The sequence below is a fragment of the Thermobia domestica genome, chromosome 7 (assembly GCF_964235325.1).
Source record: "Thermobia domestica chromosome 7, izTheDome1.hap1.1, whole genome shotgun sequence".
Classification (NCBI taxonomy): domain Eukaryota; kingdom Metazoa; phylum Arthropoda; class Insecta; order Zygentoma; family Lepismatidae; genus Thermobia; species Thermobia domestica.
Genome location: NC_137460.1, coordinates 154,922,729 through 154,944,922, shown reverse-complemented (window position 1 = coordinate 154,944,922; position 22,194 = coordinate 154,922,729). Strand labels below are relative to the sequence as shown.

Sequence of the window (22,194 nt, the reverse complement as noted above, 5' to 3'; positions counted from 1 at the left end):
TTCTGGACCTTTTCCTACCATAATTTCCTTGTTTATCTCCATATCACATTTCATCCTCCCATCTGTTCCTTTGTCTTCCCCGTTCTTGGTCGTTTCTACTTCATTTTCATGTGCAGAAACTAATTAGTAGTTAGAGACCTGCACGGGCCGGGCTTGGGCTGGCCGACACTGATTTCTCTTCAGGTCGGGCCGGACTGGGGCCGATCAATTGCAATTCTTTAATAATTATTGACTTTCGTTAAACGATAATTGGAATAAAGCCAAACGTTGAAGAAGTGTGTCCGTGAAAAATGTTACAAAGAATGCAATAGCTATTTACAGTTTGTGTTGCTTAGCGGCTCCACTTTCACTATAGAGAATTGCAGGCATTATGCGATAAATTGAGCTCTGACCTTGACCTTCACTGAACTCAAAATATAAAACGAAGGGGTGGGAATGTTTTGCCTGTCGCTAAACAATATTGCCATCTTCACTTTATGCTAAAAATCAATTAAGTTAGATTTTTGTTACAGGGAATGGAGTTTTTGTTCTCCCGATGACAGGCAAAGTTCTAGGAGGCAATGGTACCATTCGGGAGGCAAGCGTCAGGTTGTGAACCAGCGTTTAGAAAATGTTTCTGAGGGTTAGGTCAAATTTAGTACTAAATTTTGAGAAAAATTCGGGCTCAAGCTAATTTTTTTAAAAAATTATCGCGCCGGGGTCGGGCCAAAAACTTTTAAAATTTGTCGGGCCCGGGCTGGGCTTGGGCCAAACATTTTGAAAAACTTATCGGGCCGGGGCGGGCTCGGGCCGAAAATCTCCAAAACTTTTCGGGCCCGGGCTGGGCCGGGCCTAGGTACGTTCGGGATGGATTGGGCTCGGGCCGAAAAATTCAGCCTGTGCAGGTCTCTACTAGTAGTTCTTTCTACAGTAGCAGCGTAGTCTTGATTTTTCTACTGTTTCTCGACTTCTCTTGGTCGAGTTAAATCCTGATGTTTCAATTGTACATGATTTTTTTCTTATCCAGAGAATGCTTCTTAGAGGTCATCTCAATTCTTGGATTCTACCCCACTACCTTTTTATCACTACAAATATTTCCAAAGCGCAAGAATATTATGGTAACTAATAATAGCTTGTATTGTACCATTTTAACTTTTCTAGGTATGTTCAGATCCCACTGTTTGTTCGTCTTGTTGGTAATCAGACATTTAGTTTTCTCTGAGCTTACATGAAGACCATATTCTCCTGTATATCTGCTGGAAGTATCCAATTATTTTTGTATTTCTATTTCGCTGAAATACTTATGTCATGTGCGAATATACACATAATTTTATCTCTTTGTTCTTCTGGTGACGGCTTCCATAGCGACGTTAAATGATACAGGAGACAGCGCACTACTTTGTTTCAGACCATATTTTACTTCGAACTACTCGCTTCAATCTTTCCATATCTGCTCTCTACGCACTCACTGACGAAAGGAAAAATCTAGTGTACTTCTGTTTCTTCCACATAACTTCCGATCAACGTAATACATGGTACACTTGGGTAATCTACTCTCTTCCTAGATACAAATTAACATTCTATTTCCTTAAAACTGTTAAAACAAAAATAAGGTTTACGCGTATCTCAAAATAATATATTTCTGATGTTTCTTCTTTCGTCGGCAGGTATACTGCCATATGCATTCTCTAGATCTATGTACTCCAGATGTACAAAAACTGTTTACCGTATTATCAGCTCTTCTCAATTAACTACATCAGTGCACCTTTGAAGTTTATCGCTGATCTTTCTTTCCTGAAACCATGTTGCTCTTCCCAATGTTCTATTCGAGTCTGTCCTGGATTCACTGATGTGAACCATTTGTATAAACTTCAATACTAATGTATTAATGTTGTTTCATAGTAGTTGCCAGACTTTTATTTATTTTCTTGAAAACCGGCAGGATTTCTCGTCTCCATCCTTTCAGTATATTTCTCTGCCTGCATAAACATTCATCACCCTGTAGTGGGCCGCAAATTCGCAAACTCTTTTTGCGAATAAATATTTCTTTTTTTTTTTTACATTTTTAAAACTGCAACAGAATTCGTATTTCATTTACTTCTTTTAAAATACAAATTCGTGTTGAGTGTTCTTTTTTTTCTCTTAGTTAGAACGAAAGACTTCTTGTCTTCCCGTTCTGAGTAACCGAGTTCCCCCTTCTTGACCTCAGGGTCAACCGTCTGGTAGATAACGACATTCCCTCTGTAACAGGGAAATGTCTGGCTCTGTGTCTGATATATATGTATTCTTGTTATTATTATTATTATTATTAGTGGTAGAATACTGTTAAGAAAACCCATATAGTTTGTGTATCTTTTAAATGTCATTTTCTGCTTCTAAAAAGAAGATTCTTTCCGTTCTTCGGAACATTAAATATATATGTATGTCTTTGGTTGAAAACAAGCAGATAAACTGTCGAAGGGTCTTGAGTTCATTATGTATAAAACCTTTCAAGTTTATTACTTGAAATCTTTTATGTTTAGTATATGTTTTATAGTTTAAGATACTATTTGTACAATTCTCTGTAAATCTAGATGTAACATCATTCTTCCAGAGAAAGGGGCTCACACACCTAAACTCAAGGACTACACATTACACGCACACGCATGCGCACACACAAAATCTTATCTTTTGCCTGGCTCCGCCCAAGGCACCTTGTTCTAGCCAATCTAGATGTTAATGGCAAGGCTCGTTTTAATAGCTAGTATCTCCACCCCTCAGAGTGGAACCCTTCTGAGCGCTTATGCACCCGAAACCGTGTGCAAAACCAATAATCTTTCTTTTCAGGATACGGGTCCCCCTCGGGCTCCGCCCTAGGTACTTTTTAATCTCCACGCATGCTCAACCTCTGACCTTACGGTCTTGGTGCAACGTTTGCTCACGTTACTATTTTGCACACAGACCGTAAATTGGTGCCGGTTGCACCCCCGACCGAGGCCCTTAAAAACGCATGTTTTTGGCTCTCTCGTCGGACAACGTCCCTCTCCTGAACCCCTCAGAGACGTGCAGACTACGAGGAGTACGCAATTCGTTAGGTACGTCTCAGTTCAGGAACTTATCACGAAGAAGTCTCTAGTTGTCCATCCCTCTGCCTTCCAACCTCTCTGCCTCTACGGAGGCCTGCCTACTCACTCTATTGGTTACCTACCTCACTCCCTTGGTTTACCCAGTACTTGGCAATCTGTTTCTGAAAGCTCGATGGCTCAGCCAGGGTTCTCCCATAATTGCTGGTCGGCTTAGGAAACTGACGGTCAAAGTACTACCCTACCTAATCCTCACGGTAACTTGGCAATCTGTTTCTGAAAGCAAGACGGTTCAGCCAGGGTTCTCCCATAATTGCTGGTCTGCTTAGGAAACTGACGGCTAAAGTTACCTCCTTCCGAACTTGGCAATCTACTTCCGCAAGTTTCGCTTCAGCCCGGACTCGCTCCAGAAACTGCTGGCAAGCTTAGGAAATTGACAGCTAAAGTTCTGTCGCACCCCTATTTGATGTGTGTTTTGACAGACTCTAAGTTTATTGCTTAGCTGGCCTAAACGCACGGGTAATCAAATAGTTACACCCTGTTTGATGTCTGTTCGCAGACCGGTAGATCAAACGGTAAACCCTTACACCTTCCTTGTTTGATGTCTGTTCGCAGACCGGTAGATCAAACGGTAACCTTAATTCCTTCGGGTAACCAACTTTGTTTGATGTCTGCTTAGCAGACCGGTAGATCAAACGGTAACCTGTTCCTAACCTCTGGTAGCCTACCCTATTTGATGTCTGTTCGCAGACCGGTAGATCAAATAGTATACCTCTTACCTACCTACCCACTAGGACTGATTCGTGCCCTCCCAGTCTAGTGCAGTTTTGTTTTATTGTGAAAAGTGCTACAGTTAAGTTTGTTTTTTATCAGTGACTTTATTTAGTGAGTTATTTTTTTGAACTACCTATTGGAACACCGCCACGTAAGTTAAACTCTTTTATAAATAGACACAGTACTTACACTATCGCCCCGGCTCTGGTTCTTGTAATTTGCTTAGAGCCAATAAACTACAGGCTTACTGCAAGGAACATATTTGTCGAGTTTTGTTTCAAGAGATATCCCAAAGGATTGTTTGGTTATCAAACCTTAATCAGGATAACGATTCCATTGTTTCCATTAGAAGATAAGTCTTGGCCCAGGCCAACGCTACCGTGTAATACTAAGATTCTTCAGACTGTTTTGTTAGCTGAGTTCCTGTTTCCAGTATGACTTTGCCGCTCGAGTTATAGTTGGTGTTTTGCAGAAACTTTGGTTGACGAATTAGAAGTATTTTGGTAAATTACAAAACTCTCTTGTGTGGGTGCCGGTCTACGCAAACGCATACCGCCGGCCCGCCACAACCCTGTACAACCAACGTAAACCACGGCCCTACCGCTATATTATCACTATTTTATCTGAAATTTTTTGCTTTTATTTTCTTCAGTGTATTACTTCTCTCGAACTAATACGAAACTCACGTCGAAATACTTTGCAATCGACATAAAAAATAATAATACAAACTGGAACTTGAGTCTCATATTTGACGGGTCTGTGCACGCTCGGACAACTCTGTACATGTGGAGAACGATACATGAGGCGTCGACTGTACAAACTCCATGAAACTGAGTATAAAGCAGTTTCGTGTGATGATCTGATTCTAAAGTGGGATTATAGGCCAACATTTGTAAACACTTGAGCCAATATTAAGGAACACTACACATTGAAAAGCAACAGTTTATACGAGGGAAAATCGAAGTCTTTTACGCCTACTAATTTATTGCCAGATTACAAACTATAAACAAAAAACACGATATCCACAATATTCTACACATCTTTGTCTATTTTTCCACATAATAACCACATTCGTTGAGGCACCTGTCCTAAAGTAGCGCAAATTTCTCGATGTCCGCTGCGTAGGCGGCGGCAGGCTGATCAGGGAAACAACGAAGAACAACGTACTGCGCTTCGGTGTCGTTAGTGAACCTCTATCCTCCCAGAAAACTCTTCAATGAATCAAAAAGATTATAATCACTGGGGGCAGAATGCTCTATAATCTCCCAACTCCAAGAGTGAAGTTTGGCGATTGTTTGTTCTGTCATGGAGGAAAATCATATCGTCAACATTCCGAATACTCCGACTCCTTTTCCTAATAGTTGCTAGCAGATGTGATAGTATGCGACAGTAGCGTTCTGCGTCGATGGTACTGTTCGGAATTTCTTCGTTATTGGTAAGCTGGAATGTTTCAAACACCATGCTCTGCTGTTTTGACTCGGGGGTGTAATGCCGAATGAAGTCGGCCCGATTGTTCATTGTCCTAGGCATTTTCTCATCCATTTTCAAACTCCCTGAACAACCACTGCACATTTCGCACTGCTACATACTTGTTCCTATAAACTCGCTCCATTGCACTGTGGATATCTATTACAATGTATTCCCTGCAAATAGAAAACGAACAACAAACACTTCGCTGCTCATATGGCGTGGACGTTCTAAGCATTCCGAGCATCTTTGGCTACTGATAATATCGCAGTATGATGGAAGAAATCGGACGTTATACTGGGGCTGTTTCAAGAAAAGCCTACCGCATCGCTCGTATAACTCGATTTTGTATTGAAATGTATTACATGCTCGGAAAAAAAGCGCAAAGACTTTAATTTTCTCTCGTAAGGTAATTCCGCAAGGTTTGTATTGTGAACCCAGAAGTGGACAGGCTAAATCAGACCTTTTCTTTTTCTTTTAATATTAATATATATGCATAATACAACGAAACGGAAAGTTAATGAACCAAATTTAAATCGACATTTCGACCAAGAAAGATTTCTTAAAAATATACTAGTCTAGGCATCAACTTGGCAAAAGGAATCCGATATTTTTTGAATATACAGTGAAACCTGTCAACTTGGCCACCTGCTTATCTTGGCCTAGTTCGTCTTGAACCTGCATTTTCCCATAAGACACTCGTTACTTATTACTCTATAAGTTGGCCACCTGTCTATCTTGGAAGTTGGCCACACTGAAGCAATGTTTATCCTATGATGATAATAATAAATTTACCTGCGTATCTTGGCCACGCAAAATACCGTTTTGTTGTTTTTCTTAACTCTTTCGAATTCCCATACGAGAGGCAGATGTTCTGTATTTGTGACTGGGGAAAAGAAGCAAGGATTCGTGCAATTTGCTCTTGGAGGTCAATGACCAGAAGACAACTCTGATAAAGGGGTGGTGAAGGAAGATGTGAATAAGAAAAAGCACGTATAGGAATTCAGGAAATGGTTGTGCGTATTTGTTTACCCAGTCTGTTTTGGTAAAACCATTAGCTATATCAGTCCTCTCATCAGTGGGGAGCTTTAGTAATTCCGGAAAATTCTCAAGGTTAAAACTAACCTTCTCAATTGTCAACTATTGGCACCTGTCGGCTTGTCAAAAGATAGCGGAGTTTTTGAGATATGAATTCCATCAAGATTTTATCAAAACATCTTTTGTTCCGAGGGAAACACTTCTAGCTCATTAACAAGAGATAGTTAACTACAATATTAGAATGTGCATTATCTGACAGAAAGAATAAAACAAATAGTCTAGAATGAACCACCATTCAGTAACAACTGAAAAGAAGTCATATAAATTGCATATGAATTTCTCAATTTATAACAGCTTTTCTTGTTTTCAATCTGAATAACTCAGTGTGCTATAATAACAATTTCAATAAACTGCGTACATACGCTTCTATTTCATGGTTGTTTGTATTATTGTGTTTTCAAACCGAATAATCCAATGTACTAGACTAGTTTTCAGAAAGAGAAAGGTATGCGCACATATTAAACATACTATAGTAATATTTTCTAGTACTTTATATTTTTATGATTACTCTATATACATTATTTATAAGTAGCTGTTGTGCCACTGCTTATTAAAATTTTACAATCAAGTAATACTAGAAATCCTATTTTAAAAATACACAAATTACACTTATTTTCTGTAAGTTGGCCACCTGTCTAAAAGTTGGCCGATTTTCGATGGAACCGATGGTGGCCAACATAGACAGGTTTCACTGTATACCCATCACTGATCACAAGAATGTCGGATGCCAGAAAAAATACCTCACGGGAGGGAAGGGGGAGGGGGAGATAGCCGAAATTTTAGTTCTTTTTATTATTTACTATAACTCCGTAACCGTTGGAGCTAGAGCATCCAAACTTTTTTCACTTTGTTTGTCTAATTGTCTTCTACTATTTAATTCTAGTGCATTTTTGAGCTAAATGGTTTTCCTGTTATTTTCATTTTTACTCAGTTTTGGTTGCGCGTGACGTCAGTTTTTTAGCCACAGATTCTTCACAAGATCGAATTCGGAAAAACGTTTCCTCTAAAAGTTTTTGGTCATTTTATGCTCTTTCAAAAAATGTATACTTATATTAGTGTAGGACTAATAGTGCCTGAGTTATAAGCGACTCTATTCTGTTGTGTGCGAAACTGATTACGGAGCGGCCCTAAACTTACCTTTCCACAAACGGTAGATATTAGCAGCTGACGATGATTAATATATTCGTCGATCCAATGCCAAAACCGCGAATGTGCTAAATTTGACTTTGAGTTATAAGCATTTTAATATTCAACTTACCCCGAAAAATCAGTATATAGACTTAGATACATGTTTTAGGAATTGACGATAACTTCTAATATACTCATATTTCACAAATGGGACTTTGATATTGGAATGTGTGTGTCTTAAGTAACATGAAACTGCACATAGGTGAAAATAGCAAAATTTGCACATTCGCGGTTTTGGCATTGGACCGATTATATATTATATAATCTTGTCTCCCTGTAAGTATATAATCCTGATGATTAAGTCTCTCTATAATCTAATTAAAATATCCATTTTTAATATCAATTGAGGGGCTTTCCGGAAAATAACCTTTGTCAAAACACAAAATTTCTCTAAAGAATGGAAAGAGAGCTTTCTTTAGTACACAATATGAGAAACTCTGCAAATCTGTTTCTTTATATTTGTCTCTAATACCTTCTCAAACATGCACAAACATGCAGGTTTCTATTAATTTTTCTTTAAAAAAAAAAAAAAAAAATGTTTCGACAAGGGTCATTTTTGGCAGGTTTCTATTCATTTTTCTGAAGAAGAAAAAAAATTGTTTCGACGAGGTTGTTTTTGCTACAAGTCCTTCGATTTATGTGCTATAATGGTACCGAGCGAAATAGAGCAGGGACCAGATTTCAAAACTGCCTTCAAGAGAGAATCATGAACAATTTGCCATCCATGGCTTTTAACGTTTAAACTGTTAAATCTTATTTACAGAAGAAGCATTTATCTATTATTAAGATTGTGTACAGTTGGTTTAATACAATAAATCTATAATAAGAAACATAATAGAAGAAAACCATATGCTTAAGAAATTTCTACACAGGAGAGCGAATTATTTGATTTCTAGAATTAGCTCTCATTAATGTTATGCCACTCTTATATCTCGAAAAAGTTAAAGAAATTTGTGATGTTTTTAATGCATCACCCAGTCTTCTTCATCACTCTGTTCATTAACTGATATTGAATCTTTACACTCGCTCGGACAACTATACATCGGAGTACACAAGAAACCACGATTCTTACATTTGCGTTTCAAACTTACACACTCAAGTTTCAGACAGCTACAGATGGTAATCTGTAAACAAACCTTGTGAATAACTTCGAGTGTTTTCAAAACTGGTCTTAGAATTTGGTCCTTAAAGTACATCCGGAGTCTTCTGGCCTTGGTAGATAGATCTCACACTTATCAGCGTTTCCCAAATTGCTGTTTGGTAACGGGATCTCTTTATATGTTGTTTCAGAGCATCACTAATTGGAGGTAATCTCTCCAGGCTGTATTTTCCTGAAAGTAGGAGCCTAGCTTCATCACAGATCTTCACATTAACCTTGAAGAACTTTGTGAAAAACAGTTCTGCAGATTCAATAGCGTTTGCTGATAAAGGAATTTCCCCTAGGGAAAATGAAAGGTCGCAGTTTTCTGAGTAAGTAGACCAATGCTGGTCTACATTGCTGGTATTATCACCTTCAGAACTCTTTGTTCTTCTTTACGGTAGTTTTAAAGATCAGAAAACTGTTAAGTCAAACTTCGAGATCGATGTTCAAAATCTTGAAAAGAAGCGTGAAGAAGCAGATTCTAGCAGATACTTCATGCTCTGAATCACAATTCAGACAGAACTATTGTCATGAGTAGAGACACCGATGTATTCCTGCTGTTGATACACCATTATGACAGAATTTCTTGTAAAGAATTGTACATGATGGGGGATTTTAAAGACAAGGATGTTTATTCCGGTTCACCACCTTTGCCACCAGTTATCTGAGAATGAGAAGAGAGGTAATGGCTTATCACGCTCCACTTGGATGCAACATAACGTCATATCCAGTTGTATCATCAAAGATCAAGAACTGTCTACTGACTCATGTAGAAAACTGTGACCTTTTATTTTCTTTAGGACAGATTCCTTTCTCAGCAAGCACTATTGAATCTCCCGAACTGTTTTTCACAAAGTTCCTCAAGGTTAATGTGAAGATCTGTGATGAAGCTCCTACTTTTAGGAAAATGCAACCTAGAGAGATAACCTCCATCTAGTGATGCTCTGAAACAACATATAAACAGATCCCATTACCAAACAACAATTTGGAATATTCATATTCATTCATATTTATATTCATAAGGCTTCTTTACAAATTACCAGGTGGAGCTGTCAGAAACTTAAACTTGAGTGTGTAAGTTTGAAATGCAAAAGTAAGAATCGTGGTTTCTTGTGCACTCCAATGTGCAGTTGTCCGAGTGAGTGTAAAGATTCAATATCAGTTAATGAACAGAGTGATGAAGAAGACTGAATGATGCATTAAAGACATTACAAATTTGTTTATGTTTTTCGAGATATAAAAGTAACCAAGAAAGTTCTGTCGTTTTTTGTGACTGTGTGTTTAATTGGCCCTCACACCGTGAGTTGAATGCGAATGGAGATAAGGCGAAGGTCAATTGTTGGTGTGGGTATATCCTAAATACTACCTGGTTGTGGCAGCTCAGCTACACCGTGAACTTACGTAAGGACAGAGTGAACATGGGGCCTCCACAGAGCGTCATAAGGGCGTGTATGCTGTACGAGTTCAAACTGGGATCGAACGCCACTGCAGCGGGGTAGAAGATATGTCACGACTTTGGTGAGGGTATCGGGACTACTCGGACAGTGCAGTGGTGGTTTAACAAGTGTAAGAACAGTGACGAAACACTCGAAGACGCACTACTTGCCGGAACACCAAGACGTGTACAAAATGAAGATCTGCAGGTAGTAATTGGGGCGAACAGTGGCCAAATATTTGAGGAACTGAGACTACAGTGGAGAAACCATTCGGCAGCACCTCCATCAACTTAAGAAGCGCTACAAGTTGGGTCGGTGGGTCCCACATAATTTGACTCCGGGCCAGAAGGGAACGCGAGCAGACACCTGTGTTTCTTTGCCGTGTTGTCTGAGGAAGGAGACATTTCTGGACATGTTGTTGACATGTGATGAGAAGTGGGACTTGTACTGCGTCGTCTCATTGGTTAGCAACTCATGAACCGGTTCCAAAACAACCGAAACCAGCACTGCATCAAAAGAAGGTCCTCCTGTGTGTTCGGTGGACTGCCCGCGGCATCGTGCATAAAGAACTGCTACCAACTGGTCAGAGCATAAATGTAACTGTGTACTGTCAGCAGTTGAGCCGTGTTCAAGGAAAATTCTGGAGCCAGCACTTCTGAATCTCAAAGGGGTCCTCCTGTTACAGGACTACGCTACACCCTACGTGGCTAGGATGACCCGGGACATCATTCTACGACTTGGATGGGAAACATTATTGCATCCGCCATACTGCTCGGACATTGCACCGTCCGATTATCACTGTTCCATTTCTTGGACAATCACCTTAGAAAACACCAGTTCAAATCCTTAGTAGAGGTGCGAAATGCACTTCATACTTTCTTCGCTTCACGGCCCACTAAGTGCTACCACGATGGAATCTATGGTCTTACAAAACGTTGACAGAAGGTCGTAGATGTTGGATGCTATTTTTGATCTTCCAGGTACGTTTTAGGAAACGTATCGATGTTCAAAATTGGTGAGTGAAAAAGCAACAGAACTTTCTTGGTTACCTTTATATAAGAGTGGCATAACATTATTGAAAACTAATTCTAGAAATCAAATAATTTGTTCTCTTGTGTAGAGATTTCTTAAGTATACAGTTTCCTTCTATTATGTTCCTTATTATACTGTATTATAGCAACTGTACACAATCTTAATAATAGGCAAGTGGTTCTTCTGTAAATAAGATTTAACAGTTTAAAAACTGATCATTTATAAAATGTGTTAATCATATCTTTATTTTTGCTTTTTTTCTTACCGTTACAGTAAGTATTAAGAGAGAAAGGTGGTAATATTAAAAAACGTGGATGGCAAATTCTTCATGATTCTCTCTTAAAGGCAATTTTGAAATCTGTTTCCTGCTCTGTTTCGCTCAGTAGCATTGTAGTATATAAATCGAAGGACTTGTAGCAATAACAACCCTTGTGGAAACAAGATTTTTTTTTTTTTAAAGAAAAATGAATAGAACCCTGCATGTTTGTGCATGTTTTAGAAGGTATCAGAGACAAATATAAAGAAACAGATTTGCAGAGTTTCTCGTACTGTGTACTAGAGAAAGCTCTCTTTTCATTCTTTAGAGAAATTTTATGTTTTGACAAGGATTATTTTCCGAAAAGCCCCTCAATTGATATTAAAAATGGATATTTTAATTAGATTATAGAGAGACTTAATCATCAGGATTATATACTTACAGGCAGACAAGATATTATATATATATATATATATATATTAATCATCATCAGCTGCGAGTATCTACCCATTGTGGGAAACTAACTTTTGGGCCGCGCTGTGAAAGTTCCGCACACAATAGAATAAAGTCGCTTTTAACTCAGGCACTATTAGTCCTACACTAATATAAGTATACATTTTTTGAAAGAGCATAAAATGACCAAAAACTTTTAAGGAAACATTTTTCCGAATTCGATCTTGTAAAGAATCTGTGGCTAAAAAACTGAAGTCACGCGCAACCAAAACTGAGTAAAAATGAAAATAACAGGAAAACCATTATATTTAGCTCAAAAATGCACTGGAATTAAATTGTAGTAATTAAATTAGACAAACAAAGTGAAAAAAAGTTTGGATGCTCTAGCTCCAACGGTTACGGAGTTATAGTGAATAACAGAAAGGGTTAAAATTTCGGCTTTCTCCCCCTTCTCCCCGTGAGGTATTTTTTCTAGCATCCAGCATTTTTGTGATCAGTGATGGGTGTATTCAAAAAATACCGGATTTTCCCTTAGAACTCAATTTTTGAGCCCCGATGCCTACAGCTCAACACAACGTACCTGTTTCATATCTACTGATTATATTGTTCTACGTTAACTCCCTCCTTTTGTTTTAATTTATTTTACATATTGCATCTTGTTATGGCAGTTAAAAAACCTAAGCTTTCAAATATTAATCTTGAGATTATTCCTTAGTTACACTGGGTATCAATTTTGATTCATAGATCCTAAAGAAGATAAATATTTTATTTAAGAAACTGAATATGAGTCTATAGTGAAACGTTTTCGTATAGCTACAATTTTACCCTGCATTTTGATTATTATTCAATGAGAGAATTTTTAATTAGATTGGGATTACGAGACATGCCTTTAGGAAGAAAGGTATTATGGCGTAATAACGAAATTCATTATTGTATGTAGAGTACTATGCTGAGCAAAAGGTCGCCAAACAATTAACCTTCCCGTCTTTTGTGTGGAAAAACTGGTTGAATTCCGGAGGAAGTATATAAGATTCAGATTTCGCATAAAAGAGATAAAGCTATAGACAAAGAAAGCAGGTTATGGAAAAGAATGTCCAAAATTACCTAAAATGATTGGAAATCCAATAAGTACAAAAGAAATAATCAATATTTCACATTTGAAACGAAACTATGTTTTGAAACACGTTTTAGCGGTTATACAGTTGGAGAGCGAGAGCGAGAGAGAGAGAGAGAAAAGCATATAGAAGTTTCTCAATTCGCGGCAAAAAGACCTGCTAGCTATGCCATTGCTGCTTTCAACATGGCCATTACGCAAAGCGCTATTTAGTGAATTATCAAAATGGCACCCAATGGCAGGTCACGCAACCGGATTGTGCAAGGCGAGTTATGTGAACTGTTCCCTCTTGTACACTCCCTACTCATAACTACGCACCCTCTAATTCAAGTGCCTGGTACTTGATACTTGACCTAATTATATATTCGAACTCTTCCGTATCTACTCGAAAAGTTATCCCGGAATTTCACCTGCTGGGACTGAAGAAACCTTAACGAGGATGGCTGGCCGCGAAATTTGAGTTTGGTTTAGCTAAACTGTCCTAAAGTTACGAGTACAAGAATTTTATTCCTTTTCTTACCTATAACTTCTATGAGGAATGGTCCATTGTACCATTTCTTCAGTGCATCTTCTTTAGGAGGAGAGACCAAATTCTCACCAGTAAGACCGCTGCATGGCACAAAGACGATATCATTCTCCCGGAAGCCAGCCTGTCGCAGAAATGTCTTCATTTTGTTCACTATTTCGTTAAATCGTTCTTCCGACCACGACACGGTGTCCAATTTGTTCACCACTACTGCCAATTGGCTTACACCTGAAATGCAGAACTCATATTTTACAATTAATTATATTTTAAATGTATAATAAATGATGTTGCACGATTATATTACACGGGAAATACCTCATAGAAAAAAAAAAAAAAAAAAAGGTTATGTACTGCAACTCACTTGTAACGAAATTATAATATACAACAAACAACAAACTATTTCTCTTACAAAGACGATATTTAGCGTAAGTAAAATTTTCACTGATCAATGAACATAAAAGAACTAATCTGGATACAGTAGGTGGGCAGACAAAGTTACAATTATCTGCTGGGAATATGTTCTAAGACCTACCGTGGAGGACTGAAAATGTTGCATAAAATCTCCTTCCAGCCACTGTTACACTAACATTATCTTGAGAGTGTAAGTCCCTATAATATGCGCTGTAGAGACCGATTTGACATGAGTAAAGTTCAATTTTTGAGGCTGGTAGAACACTTTGGATTTCTAAGAACTGCAAATCTGTCTTAAAATTTTTCAGACGTTCATACAAACGTGTCACGGCTAGATGGTTCCCTCTTCATCACAGATTGTATTTTCTAGATATTTCAACAAACTTGATGATGTTACGGTCAAGAACGTTTAAAAAAAATAAACAAATAAATAAAAAGCGCTGGACAGGCATTACGGATTCATTACTTTTGAAACAATTTTCATTGACAAACAACTGACGTTCATGGGTCTATGATGCCACAATACCTGTTATAAACTTATTTGTGAATTATTTTTGGTATACCCAGCTCAGACAATTTAATCCTTTTTATTTTAAAAGTCTGCTACCTTGAAGCAAATAGTGCAAATAATCGTTGTACGTTCTCGCAACGGATGTATATCAGCAACGAGCAGACGAAGCAGTAAGCGGCCTTGGCAATCAACGGCACCAATCACAGTCGTACTTGTGCTTACGTCACTATGGTACGTGGGACTCACGTGAGCAGCGAGAACAAGGAGAAAACGCGAGAGGTAGCCATTATTAGGCGCCAAGAGAGTTACAAGGAAGAGACTCATCTTCTCATTGCTGCTGAAACAACTCACATAAAATGTAATATTGAACACATCCGTTTGTATTTTCATAATCTAAAAACATCAACATTTTTTGTTGTCATAATATTACCTTTTACTTGTAAAGACATGTAAGTATAGCGTTAATATTAAATATAATCTCCAATTTGTGCGCATTGTTAACATTATTCTGACCCGAGAATTGCTGCCTCATGTTCTTTCCCTTTGTTGTGCATGGTGCAAAATACATATTAATGTTAGCGAATTATTGTTGTAAGTTGTTTTTCAGATTAAATGATGCTGAAATTTTGTCCTATTCGTAAGTTTAAGGTTATTTGAATTTTTGCCTATGTGTAGTTGACGGTGAAAGAAGCTATTCTTTTGTAATAACTTGTTTCGTCGTTAACGCTCGGGTGAAGGATTCGATTCATGACTACCTACTGTACTGTTTGCTCTACTTGGATTACCATTCTATGGAGTAAACATCAAATCCCTGCCTACTAAAACTGCACAGTGTAAGCTGCCTATTAACAAAGGATGAAATTTACTCATTCTCTTGCCTGCTTAGTAGTGTCCATTACAAAATAATGTTTTCTCTGCTGATCTCTTTATAATGCAATTGTGTGCTCTCGTCCGCATCCGTACAAGTGCATCCACATCTATATACGTTATTTTACCAATAATTTCGGAACGAATGAAACAACTTGGAGACGACTCTAAGCAACTTATGCTAATTATGTAAGTTATAGAAGGGAAGTGTATTCAATTTGGTTCACTTTTTCGAAAGTTTTCACTGACAACTGTACATAACTTCTTATTATGCATGCATACCTAGTTGACCTCTCGGACTGCATCTTTTATCTGTAGATAAGCTAGCAGCAACTATACACGTATATTACTCGTTACTTTGGAGCCGTTTCTGTATAGTTACTACCTATGGGTATGATGGCGAGTACAAGGTTACGATGATGTATAATATACCCTTTTGGTTTTCCTTTCATGATTTCTTTTACTTCAGATTCAACGCAAATAAACCAAATCACGAAGACTGTTAAAACATGATTGTATACTTTCCATATTTCATATTCTCGGCTTGTGTTAAACGAAAGAAAATCATGTATGAAGATATGATGAAGCAACAAGAATGATACCTTAACACACTTCAAGTAACAAAGGGACAATGAAAATTAACATACATGTGATTAAATCAGCAAATAAGGAGTACAGCTCTATTTCTAAACAAGACATTTTTCATCTTTAGAAAAAGGATTTCCCTTATTATTATATGACTTAAGAACACTTGCAATGAATACTTTCAGAATTACAAGGCTTTCGAAAAAACTTTCGAGCTGAATAGTGGCAAAAATAGGTGCTGATTGTAGTCTTGTAAGTTGCTCTACCCAAATAAACATATTTCAGAATTATGCAGTGGCACTCCATAGGTTTTCCTTTTGAAGCGGAAAAGGTTCCTGATAACTCTGGAAAGTAGTCGTGAGAGTAAATGAGCATATGCGATCACTGATTACTAACAAATGATGTTATCGTTTGTCAGGTAACGATGCCTCATACTCCACAAGCAATTGGCCTCCACACATCGTTGTGCTCGGAGGAAATCTGCTGCTTTTCATATCTACAGGTACCATCCTAGCATTTGCTTCAGGGTGGAAAAAATCAGGATTGAAAAAAAAAAAAAATCATTTTTGTTGATTATTCTAATTTAAATCAAATCCTTCTCCTCGTGTAATACAAGTCGCAAACTGAAGAACAAACATTAGGAATTATGGTAGTATTAAATGTTAATTATGCCATTTAAAAGAAAGTATTCGGGTTGAATTGATCCCCAATCGTTAACCTATTTCAATCCCAAACAATGTTTCTTAAGCATTAAGGAAAAAGTACAGCAGCATTTATCAACATGACACTTATTTTTTTTTTCACAAAAGTTACTGATATTTGGCAGGGGCATATTTTTAAAAAATCGGAACCAGCATGCGGCACGATATACATATAAAATACATAAATTTCGCCTAAAGTTATAAAATCTAAAAAAGTTTCGGAGAGGGGATCGGAGCCCTCTAAATAGGCCTCTATTATCTGGGAACAAATAAACAGACGCGCACACAAAAGAATTTTCGCCTTAAATATCCATGGTGATTTCCCCGTTGGAATAGTTAACGATTTAAAAACCCTATGTTACGAAGAGAAGAAAGCAGAATTCCCCCGTTACCTGTTCAAAACGGGATTTTCCCTAATCATCCTCTGCATGATACTCGTTTTCATAATGTGCTTACATACATTTTAGTCTCATTGTATTATGATTATTATTCTCCATAATCGAAATAACAGAACAGAATTTATTTCGAAATTTGATTTAAATCAACGATTTTTATTTAAAAAATCAAGTGATTTAAATCAGACTGATTTAAATCAATCCACCTTTATTTATTTAGTGGAAGTACAATTTTTTTTCAATCTTTCATGGGGACGGTTGTGAGATTCGAAACCAGGATTTTCCGATTGCGAAACGAGAATGGCCATGAATACTAATGATCACCCATATCAAAATATCTGCAGGAAAGGGGCTTAAGTATAATTACGAATTTACTATTTTTGAAATAATTTTCAACGACAAACACCCGATGTTCGCATGTCTACTGCCATGGTTACTCCCAAACTTTTCCCATGAATTTACTCAATGATAAAATTACAACTCTTCAATGTCGTACTCCCCACTGAAATCCCTTCTCACTGGCAAACGCTGTTACGCACTGGAGATGGTCATTTTGAAATGTTCTGTTACATGCCCTCCTATAAAAAACAAAGAATATTCTATCCTTTGAGGGTAATTTGGAGTCCATTCTAAAATATATAAGCAATTTATTAACTAACAAATACAACATCATCAGTTTTAATTTTAATCAATCTTAAATGATAATAACTAGAAAGCATACCAAAAAAGTTTTTATTAGCCTACAAGACATAATCGTAATATATTAATTTCATTTTAAAAATTGCAAGTGACTTGAGAGAAGGTAACGAAAAATCTAAATGCATGAAACTATGGATATAAAAATTAACATAATCCCTGATTTCTTGAACAACTTCTATTACCTAGAGATCTAACAAGAAGCGCATGTTCCCTTGTTTGTCCACCACTTTCGAATCCTGTTTCGAACTCTCCTCTAGTTGCATCCACCACAAGGACAGCTACATCAGCTTGCGAGGCGCCAGTTATCATGTTTGGAATAAAATCTTTATGACCTGGAGCGTCCAATAGTGTCACAACTTTTGTCTTCGTCTCAAACTTAGATTGGCCAACATCCATTGTTATTCCTCGAGACCTACAATCAACAATGTTAAACTTATCTACAAACAGTTTTGTAAAAATGAATTACTGAATTATAATAACTTTATTTTCTCATTCGTAAGTACGGGATCTTAGTTTATTCGTGTTTCTTTACTGAAAGATTATGTTATGTTATCTATAAGTGAAAATGTACAACTCATTCTTTTTAGATACAAAGAAGGATGGATGTATATAAATTCTTTGAATAAAATAATATACAATTAGTTTAATATCTGTTATGAATCGATTTATTGAATTAACTCGAGCGATACCAAACTCCTTTTGCTCTTAATTCAACCAAAGCATTATATGCATTGAACTCTAGAACATATATGTTGTTCTGAACCAAAATAAATGTCTAAAAAGAAGTTTAGACTTACTTTTTTTTTTTTTTTTTTTTTGCCGTTACTGAATTACCAGTAAACTGGTCACTTAGACACTACGTAACTGAGAATTTTATTCGGATCAATAGTCAACGCTCATAAGTCACTGGCAGAGTCACATATTAACTTGAGTACTTGTATTGACGAAAAGTTATTTGCTGTTTTCACCTCGCACAAGAAGAATAGGAACGAAACGAAAATATCTGAGTTTAGGTGACAAGACAGTAATTCTGGATAAACTGTATAAGAAAAAGAGCCAACCGTACGATAATACTGATCACCACTTGCCAATAGTTATGATAGTGTCACAAATTACGTTTGTTAAACATGAAAACGATTTGCGTAGGGTATGGATTGTATATGAAGGGAAGTCTGAAATTTCAAATATACACGCTACCAGATCTTCACACAGAAAATTCTGACAATAGAACCAGTCGCTATCTAGCGAAATCCATGGTTCGAACAGGATCCTACAAAGCAAATAAATAAATAAATACATACAAATATTTATGATATTTGTAATTATTTTCATAAAAGGATAACACTTCAGTAGAACACTTTCATGAAGAGATAATGGGAAATATTACGGAGAGTTGAAGAGGAAACAGGAAGTGGGGGTTACGGCGTCCGGCTTACAAATTGGTCAATTTAAGACAATCGTCATAAGCATCCTTTGATTCTTTTCATTAGACAGGCACTTATGTAACTTACATATACGAAAATAACTTAACCATCAGCTGCACACTCGCTCTTGTACAATAAGACTCTTCTAAAAGTCTTTCAATCATTTTTTTTTTTTTTTAAATTAAAAACAAGTTCTGCAAAATCAGCATTAAGCCGGAATGACATTTGAACAAACTTGATCACATCTGTACTTTTTGCAGAAATTTATCTTAATTAACAACTCCTTGGAAACATTCAAATTTTCTTTTGACATCTGCTTGGTAGCTAGAAAGCAATTCTTTTCCACATTTTTGTCTTCCTTCATTCTTCTTTTTCTCCTTTTTTTTTTTTCGATTTTAATGTAAGATTCACTGTACCAGCTGAGTTAAAAGAAAATGCAGCTTTCATCATGTGTAAATTAGGTTAGGGATAAGACTGAAGAGAAAAGATGTGCGGAACGCAATGGAAAATAAGATAACTGTATTAATTTTGGAATCAAAGGATGGAGAAAACTCTCTGAATGGAATGGAACAGTAAGGAAGAGAGATCAAAAAGATAATCAGGGGAAAAACTGAAAGGAAGAAAGTAAACTGGTTACGACGTGTACCAGTGACAACTAAATTCTGAGGGAGATAGAGCGATGTAATGGAGAGACGCATGTTACAATTGGTGGAAGGTGCTTTAAAAGTATACAACTAAATTCTGAGGAAGATAGAGCGATGTAATGGAGAGACGCATGTTACAATTGGTGGAAGGTGCTTTAAAAGTATAATTCTTACATCAAAACAAAAGGGTTATTAAAGGACTGTGTTGTACGGAAACTTGAATTTTGAATATCTACTCGAATGAAAGATGCTATCGATTCTAAGATGCACCTTCATTTTTCATGGCACAAATAATAATAATAAATCACAAAGTTATGTTTTAAATCTAATGCGCTTTTATTCGTTTTCTTCTGAATCGCAGAGGTTGGCTGATAGTATGTCTACAATCTTGTCCGGATTGTCACTTTCTGCATCATGATTTCTTCTACCATCTTCCCAGATATGCCATCTTCGATTTCGTTTAATGAATTAGAAACGCAGGATTTCTTGAATCACTTTACGAGTAGTGCAGCGGGAATACCTTTCCATGTGCCGGAAACTCAATGTGAACAATGGTGTTCCATTGTACCCCCAGCACTGGAACTATCGCCCAATATTGAAGTTTTCATTGGAGCAAACAGCGAAGTACGAGCAAAGGAATTCAGTCCAACTTCTCCATGCAAGTTTTCTACGGACCAACGAGGGTGCGCGACGCCAATATTGTAGAATACTTTTCAACAGATCAAAGCAGCGGAAGTCCATTGGACTGGCATCAGGACTCTATACAGGAATATCTTGAAACGGAATGCTTCAAATTTCCAATCCCCATTCAATTTCCTGATAAAAACGCGGAGATGTTCTGGCATGACTTGACACCTTATCCATATCAATCCTCACCTAGTTGGTGTCCGCATCGTATAATTGTGGGATGTTATCTGAAAGATATGCATCATAATGACTTCCTGGAAGTATCTTGCGTTCACTTTCATGTTTTTATCAACCTTGTTGCATATCAAAAACTTCTCCGCATAACTGAATCTCGTAACAACCATAAAACCAAGCGAGGAACTTTTCTGGCAGTGACGAACAAAGTTGCAGCAGTCCTTGGCATCGTTGTCACGCTTTGTCAGAGCCCGAATGTGACCACAGCAGTGAAATGAATGTATACTTCATCACTTACGAGGGCTGTCTGTCATTTATACTCCATCAAGTGCTTTTCATAGAGTTTTCTTCAATTCGTTTCCAGACGCACTTCAACCAAAACCTCCTACGAACAGCTGTGTTTCCAGTTGGATTTTCCTGGCACCTTAATTGACGGATCCCCTATAACACTGTACATGTTCCTTAGAGCATTCTTCCTAGTGCTTTCCGTGGGTGGTTGTCTCGCCATGGGCTCCTGGTTTGTGTAACGGCATAGCTTTTTCAATAGTCACCTAAATGTGAACCCATTCTCTTTCATGCTGTTTCACTATGAGTACGTAGGAAAAACGAGCATGGTAAAGAGCTGTGATATACCTTTCCTACTAACAGTTTACTTTAGGCACCATTTGACGATATTTACCCACCTACAATTTCAGACATTACAGCTCACGACAGCAGACGCGCCATTACCCAGATGGCAATGGCGTTCTTAAATTTGGTTTGATATAAAACAAACAGCCTTCTGTATCATGGTTGATGGGAGTTTGAGTCCATCTATCGTGACACGTTTTTCCACATTAAAATGGCATGTCATGACATCCAGACGTCCTAAATGTCATTTTCATCCCAACTTTTCTGTAGTCGTGTGGTTCTCCAGCCATTCAAATTTGACCCAACAAGAAAGAAACAGGACCATATTTTTCTTTCGCAGGTCAGTTACGTGACGCTGGAATGTTTGCATGCGGAGTGGAGCAAACAGTGCAATGTAGCTTATGACAGATTGTAATGCGGTATTATGGGGACAAATCCGTGCGCCGCATAAAGCGATCAACCTAACCACGACTTCCTTTCAACAGGTTATTCGGTACATTTTGGGTTCTCGTAATTTCATTAGCTCTTAGTCTGGTGACTCACTTGTTAATGGAAAACCAGTGTTTCTTACTTTTACAAATTCGATAACTCTAATGTCAATTTACGGGTGCCTGCCATTTCTCAGGTCGGTAACTTCTATTGAATACGTACAGGCAAATATTGCTATGATATCTGTCCGCCACCGCCGTATGTTCGCTTCAGAGATGTTGAACTCACGTTCTGCCTATTTCCATGCTTCATAACTGCTTTCCGTCCGTCACACAGTTTAATTATTATTCTATTCTACGTGGTACAGGTACACTTGTTCTCGATAATGGCAACGACAACGGTCATGTCATAATCTGATTCATATTACAGAGTCACAATATCTCCGTTTATAGTATATGTGAACGTACGACACATTGTTTTAGGAGTCTATTTCATTTTCCCCCTCTCCAAA

General features: G+C 37.5%; 1 protein-coding gene across 3 annotated transcripts in view; it reads right to left on the bottom strand.

Moving 5' to 3' along the window:
• HBS1 (translation elongation factor EF-1alpha (GTPase) HBS1) overlaps positions 1-22,194 on the bottom strand; it is a 126,341-nt gene that overhangs the window by 12,957 nt on the left and 91,190 nt on the right. For all 3 annotated transcript variants that reach the window (XM_081765458.1, XM_081765459.1, XM_081765460.1), the window contains 2 exons: positions 17,878-18,107; positions 13,521-13,754 (listed from right to left, as the gene is read on the bottom strand). In XM_081765458.1, the coding sequence (XP_081621584.1) occupies positions 13,521-13,754; positions 17,878-18,107 (464 nt within the window). The remainder of the gene's footprint in view (positions 1-13,520; positions 13,755-17,877; positions 18,108-22,194) is intronic.